Source organism: Buceros rhinoceros, unplaced genomic scaffold, assembly GCF_000710305.1.
Source record: "Buceros rhinoceros silvestris isolate BGI_N320 unplaced genomic scaffold, ASM71030v1 scaffold35609, whole genome shotgun sequence".
Classification (NCBI taxonomy): Eukaryota; Metazoa; Chordata; class Aves; order Bucerotiformes; family Bucerotidae; genus Buceros; species Buceros rhinoceros.
In genome coordinates this window covers 7338-13173 of record NW_010432833.1, presented here as the reverse complement: position 1 = coordinate 13173, position 5836 = coordinate 7338, and the positions used below count along the sequence as shown (strand labels likewise).

General features: G+C 46.1%; 1 protein-coding gene across 1 annotated transcript in view; it reads right to left on the bottom strand.

Moving 5' to 3' along the window:
* Positions 1 to 3914: 3914 nt before the first annotated feature.
* The window catches only part of DDO (D-aspartate oxidase), a 4601-nt gene continuing 2679 nt past the window's right edge, over positions 3915 to 5836 (bottom strand). The window contains exon 4 of the mRNA XM_010143902.1: positions 3915 to 4482. Within this exon, the coding sequence (XP_010142204.1) occupies positions 3915 to 4482 (568 nt within the window). The remainder of the gene's footprint in view (positions 4483 to 5836) is intronic.

Sequence of the window (5836 nt, the reverse complement as noted above, 5' to 3'; positions counted from 1 at the left end):
CTTGTTTCTATTTGCTCTAAGTCTGAAGATAAAATACAGGTCTGAAATGCTTGAGTTTTATATAAGAGGATTGAAATATCAGAGACATTCCAGAAGCAAGATAATTACTGGCTCATTGTAATAGCACGATAAAAATTGCGTGGGAAAGAACTGAAATAGATCCCATCCAAATGAGGGAAAGGACACGAACTCTGAGGGCAGACTAAAAAAGATCTTGAGGAAATAACTTGCTAGTGGACAAAAAAGCTTCCTTCACCCCAGCAGGAGCAGCGAGCCTGCCGGAGGGTTCTGCAGGTGACCAGGGTATGCAGTCAGCAGATGATCAGTGTGGCAAAGGAGCTGGAGAGAAAACAAGCCCTAACACCATAGCTAAAGAGATTATTTGTGCCAGAAAAGCTTAGCAGAGCTCTCACGGCAGAGCCATTTGTTAAGGGGATAATGCAGAGAGGCTGCCTCAGATCGCAGGGCCATTAGATGAGGTTTTAGAACAAGCGAGGGCTAGTAACAGATTCATGAGAAGCAGATGTTACTTGCATGTGGGTTTTCAAGGCAGGCTAACAGGAAACTGCTGCACTATTAGGGCTGGTGTGTAACGCGTTACTTAAAACAGCCAAAAATAAAGGAGGATGGCACATAACACTGTTTTCTTTCAAGCGCTGTGAGGGACCTATAGAAATGCAACCCACTAAATCTGACACCTGTGGCAGGCAAATGGCAAAAGATGGGCATAGAATAGGTGCAAGGACAGATATGGTCTAAGAGGGAAGAACTGGCAGAGCTTTGCAGTGAGGAGCTATAGAGCTGTAATTCACCACCCTCCTATGGGTTCAGAGGAAAGGGTGAAGCTGCAGACTACAGCAATCCACTCAGTATGATCTGCTCAGCTTCTGGAAAGCCTTCACTAACGTCTATCACCATGGACTCATGAAGAAGCTAATCTGGCATAGGATAAGACAGAAGATCCTCTCATGCATCAGCAACTGCATATAGAGAGACAAGGTAATGATAAATCACCCATTTTTCACACTGCAGGGAAGTGGCATCTTAGAGGGCTCCGTGGAAGGGACAGTGCCAATCCACACACCCATCAGTCGGGCAGTAAATGGTGAAGTGGCTTAGTCTGCTGGTAGTACCAGCTTACTCAAGGTAGTGAAATGCAAACTGCCTGCAAGTAGCTTCAAAAACTGTCTCATGAGCCTCTGCAAAGTAATGGCAGCCTGGACAACAGCAGAGAAAAACAGATGGCTGAGCTGGGAGGGAGGTCCCCTCGCTACCCAGCCTCAGCGATGGCCTCTGAACCAGCTAGTGCCATTCAGGACAGGAGTCTTGGAACTAGGTAGTTCTATGTAAATGTCAGTTAAAAGCTTGTTAGTGACTACAAAGCAATTTAATATACAAAATTACAAGGAAGGGAAGAGATTAAATGCAAGCTTCATCCCCTACATGAGTACCATCTGCAGTTCTGGTCCCTCTGTCTTGAAAAGGGTATGTTAGAGCAAGAAAAGGTATAAAGATGGGCAACAAGGAAGACCAAAGAGACGGGATGAGTTTATGTGGGTAGAAACTACATTGTCACGGGTTAGGGCTGGGCCAGCCACTAGACAAATGACAGATGCTCTCTGCTGCCATGCCCCTTTCCCCACTTCCCTCCCGCCAGGACATACATAAACCATTATTCTTCAAGGTGGGAGTGAAGAGTCTGAGAGCGAGTATGGTGCAGCTTTATAGATTCAAGAAGGGTCATGGAGAATAACTAGTCACCACTCCTCATAACATGCAAGAAAGGGGCATCGCATGATGTTTCCAGTTCAAGACAGATGAAGGCAAGGAGCTCTGATCCTGGGCAAAGAAGTGTCTCCCTCTACAGAATGCGCTGGCACAAGATGTCAGGGACTTCAAAAGCACCATACATGGTTTCAGAAGCAAGTCGATAAATGTATGGAAGAGAAATCATCTAATCCCTTGAAACACTAAGCTAAGCCCTTGGGCCAGGAACAGCTAGAAGTGGCCTCTCCACTGCTGGCTGTGGCCAGTTAGGACACCAGACTGACTGGCCTTGCAGCTGAACAGATTTTGACATTTTTATCAACCAGACAACTTTCAGAAGTAAATCAGAAGAAACTGTGCCACCCTGCAGAGCAGAAGTGCACAACCAGAGCTCTGGTTTCTCATGGGTCTATGAACACCCCATTAACATCAGTAGTGTTTCTTGCTCCATGATAAGCTACACTGATACTTTTAAAGATTAAAAACAAGATTAAGAAAAAAATAGCCCATTCTCCTGTTTGTTTTCCATGTATTTTTATGTTCTGTGTTAGCTGAGAACAAAGCTGCAGTTTGATGAGCCCTACGCCAACACTGCTGCCAAAAGCAGCAGCTCGGAGGGTGGTGGGGGGAATGCAAAATTAGCCTTCTGAGCTGAGGAGAAGGGGGCTGAAGGCAGGGCTGGCTTAAGCTGATCCCAGACTCTTACTTAAGAGTTTAATTTGGTAATTTTTCTTCTGACAGCTGTCCCCTGTGAAGGCTGACTGTACTCACCCCCCTTGAGAACAGTAGGAGTTGGCAGCCACATCTGAATGGCTCTGTCAAGGCACCCAAACGAAAGAAACCCCCTTGTTTATGAAAGGAAACACTACAGAAGTGACCTTTGCTCCACTATTAGAACTTTATTTATCAGTTCATTTTAATCATGTGAATTCTTGAAGGATTTTGATCTGTTTTGTAACTGTAAGGACAAAAATCTAGACAAAAGTGGATGCTAATGCTCTTGAATGAGACATTTAAGATCTAATGAGTCATTTAATCTCTGGCAGTCAGACTGTACTTTGATGGTAAGCTCCAATTTGGGGGAGTGACAATCTTCAGAAACACACCAAACAGCCTGAATTGCTGAGGGGAGTGTAAAATCCCGAGTCAGCCTCTGCCATGGAGCGAGGTTCTGTGCTCTGGTTGCTCAGCTTCCTTACGGCAGAGAAGCTTGCTCATGTCCAGGCACAGACAAATTTATCTTTAGAGTGTTTATCTAGTCTTAAATGGCTCTTCTCTCTTTTATGAAACCGAAGCTGGCGTTAAGTCCTTGTTGGTTTGTCACTGATTTATTCCTATCATCAGCTGTCGCAAGGAAAGCAGCCAGCGCTGATGTGAAGAACAAAAGAGATGCTTGCAATCCCAAGCCCACCCTGAAAAATCCTCTTCTGTACAACACTGGCCACGTCAAAGCTGCTCTTGGGGGGAAAAAAATTCATCTGGAGCAATTTTTTCTGACAGAAGTTTTATGTTAAGTTCCCTGAGGTGTTATATGCAGTGATAAGCCACTGACCTGCTCTTAAAAATCACACTTGCTTGGTGCCTGGGTACAACAGTGACCTAACATTGCTGACCTGGAGCACTGCAATGCAGCACTGCATGCGTGGGGTTTACTTTTCCTTGTAAGTCAGATGAAAAATGGTAAAGTTTGGTAGCAAGATGGCAGGAGCAAGGGCAATACTAGATTAGATTTGGTACAAGAGGAGAGAACTGGTTTTTACTGAATCTGAACCTAGCGCATTCAGTAACTTTCAGGTGCAGATTAAAAAATGCTAAATTGATGTTATTTGTATTACACTGCAGCAATCAGATCCCTGCGTGAACAATAGTTACATATCTTGCCTTCTCCTTAACATGAGGCTCAGAGAAATGCCCAGGGCAGAAACAATACCAGATGGAGGAGAAGGACAGCTGGAGAAATACTTGGATCAACCCATCATGCCTTTCCAAGGTGGCAGTTGGAAGCCAGGTGAGATACCACTAAACATCTGCAATGGCACCAGCTGTTGTCTTGGGTTTCTTCTATCCAGTAATGGAATAGAAGTCCAAAGCTGCTACTAGGAAATGCAACACGAACCTATTGTAAATGGAAAAGGAGCCTCTGGGATTCAGAGCTTAGCCCTTGATGAGAAGCCTTGCAGGGCAGCAATGCACTCTCCCACCAGGCGAGCAGCCTCTTTGGCTGTGCCTCTGTGGATCGAAAAGCCACCTGCTCCATGTCCATAGTTGTGGACCACCAGGAGCTTAACTCCTCCTTGCCTCAAGACCTCCTTCTGTAGTCTCACGCACTGCCTGGATGGCCTCAGGCCCACCTTCACCGTGATATCCTGAGCTCCCCGCAGCGAGGGTTCAAGGGAGCAGCATCTGTCAAAGATGTCTTTGGTAGTGCCAGCGTTAGGGGAGAGACTCCAGCTCTCCTTTTCCCTGGTTCCCCCTAGGGTTACCCTGTGTATCCCTGGGTAGATGTAAGTTAAGCCATCCCCGTCCCGGATGAAGTTTTTCACCCAAGGAGCGTGAACCTTGAGTACCTGTCCCCTGACAGGGAAGAGCTTCTCGTCCCCCACCAGCTGGTGGGCTCCAATGCCCGCACAGTTGACGACGACGTTATATTCACCTTGCAGCTCCCACAAGTCTGCAATTTTTCTGGTGTACATCTGGACGCCAGTTGCTTTCAACCTGTAAAAAAACTCCAGAAGTGAGGCAGGTAAGATGCCCCTAACTCCTTATATAATTATTATGCTCATTAAGTAAATGAGATCACAACCAAACAACAACGGGACAAAAAGCAAAGAAAATGCCACAGGGTTTCTGTTTGTGACTTGTTTGGTTTGATCCCATCAAAGCTGTTTTTTAGCTTGTTTGGGCTGGAAAAGACACTGGAAGTTGATCAGTATTAGAGATGGGTCTGGCATAAGACCCTAGGCAGACGGTCAGGTCCTCACGGTCTCATCAATTCATTTTGATAACTGTACTAAGCTTTAACAGCTCAAGCAAGCTGAAAAATACCAGATTTATTCCCCAACTTTACTTCTGCAAGTGACAGTGCTATCATACTACACCCCTTTTAATGTCCCTGATCCACACTTTTGCATTGATTCCCAACTCAACCCCAATACCAGGAGTCCCTTAGTCATCTAGTACCATGTGAAAAGCCACGGGGTATCCAAGACATCCCTGCAGGCTGGGCAGATGGGGCACAGAACCCCCAGGAAACCCATACCCTTCTAGAGCAGCTGCCAGGAGTCACCTAGGGCAGCTCAGAGCATGATACATCCATCTCTGCTCTTCTGCAAAATTCACCCCTTCTTGAAGTTCATCTTTGAGCTCAATTCGATGCCAAATTCCACCCTGAACTTGCCTGAAGCTGTTCCCTGTGGAAAAACATCAGCATGAGATGGAGTCACTGCATGCCAGTCAGCTGGATCTAGTCAGGGGTCTTTAGTGGGGGTATTAGCATGAGTAAGTCTGGAGACAGGTCTGTGATGACTCAGGAGGAAATCCTGCCTTTTGCAGTACTCTGGCAGCTGACAAAGCGATCAGTCCCACTATAAAGGCGGTGGTTTCCCACAGAGCAGTGAGTGGGTTGGGGAGCTGGGGCACAGCTGGTGCTCTGGGGACTGGGGTTTGAGTGCTGCAGGACACTGTGGCTCTCTGGGAAGAAGAAAGGATGTCTTGTGCAGCATCTGTGGCCAGGCAAATTGGCTGGGAGAGCTCATAAACCTAACTGAGACTCTGCCATCAAGCCATGAAAAACACACCAGTAAAAAAACCTGCTGCAAACTCCTGAATTCAGGCAAGCAAGCAGGAAAAAATCCTTGAAGTCCATTTTTGGGCTAGCAAGGTGGGCACAAAAACAATTTTCCTCGTGGATTGCCAAGAGAATGATCTGTAAATACCACTCAGGACATTAGGGCTTTAAGAATTAGTTACACGTTTAATATGCTCTCATCACCAGAGAGAAGAGAAAGGAAAGGAGCTTGATCATCATATTAGGCTACATCCTCTGAGAAATAAGAAGCCTACAGCAGGA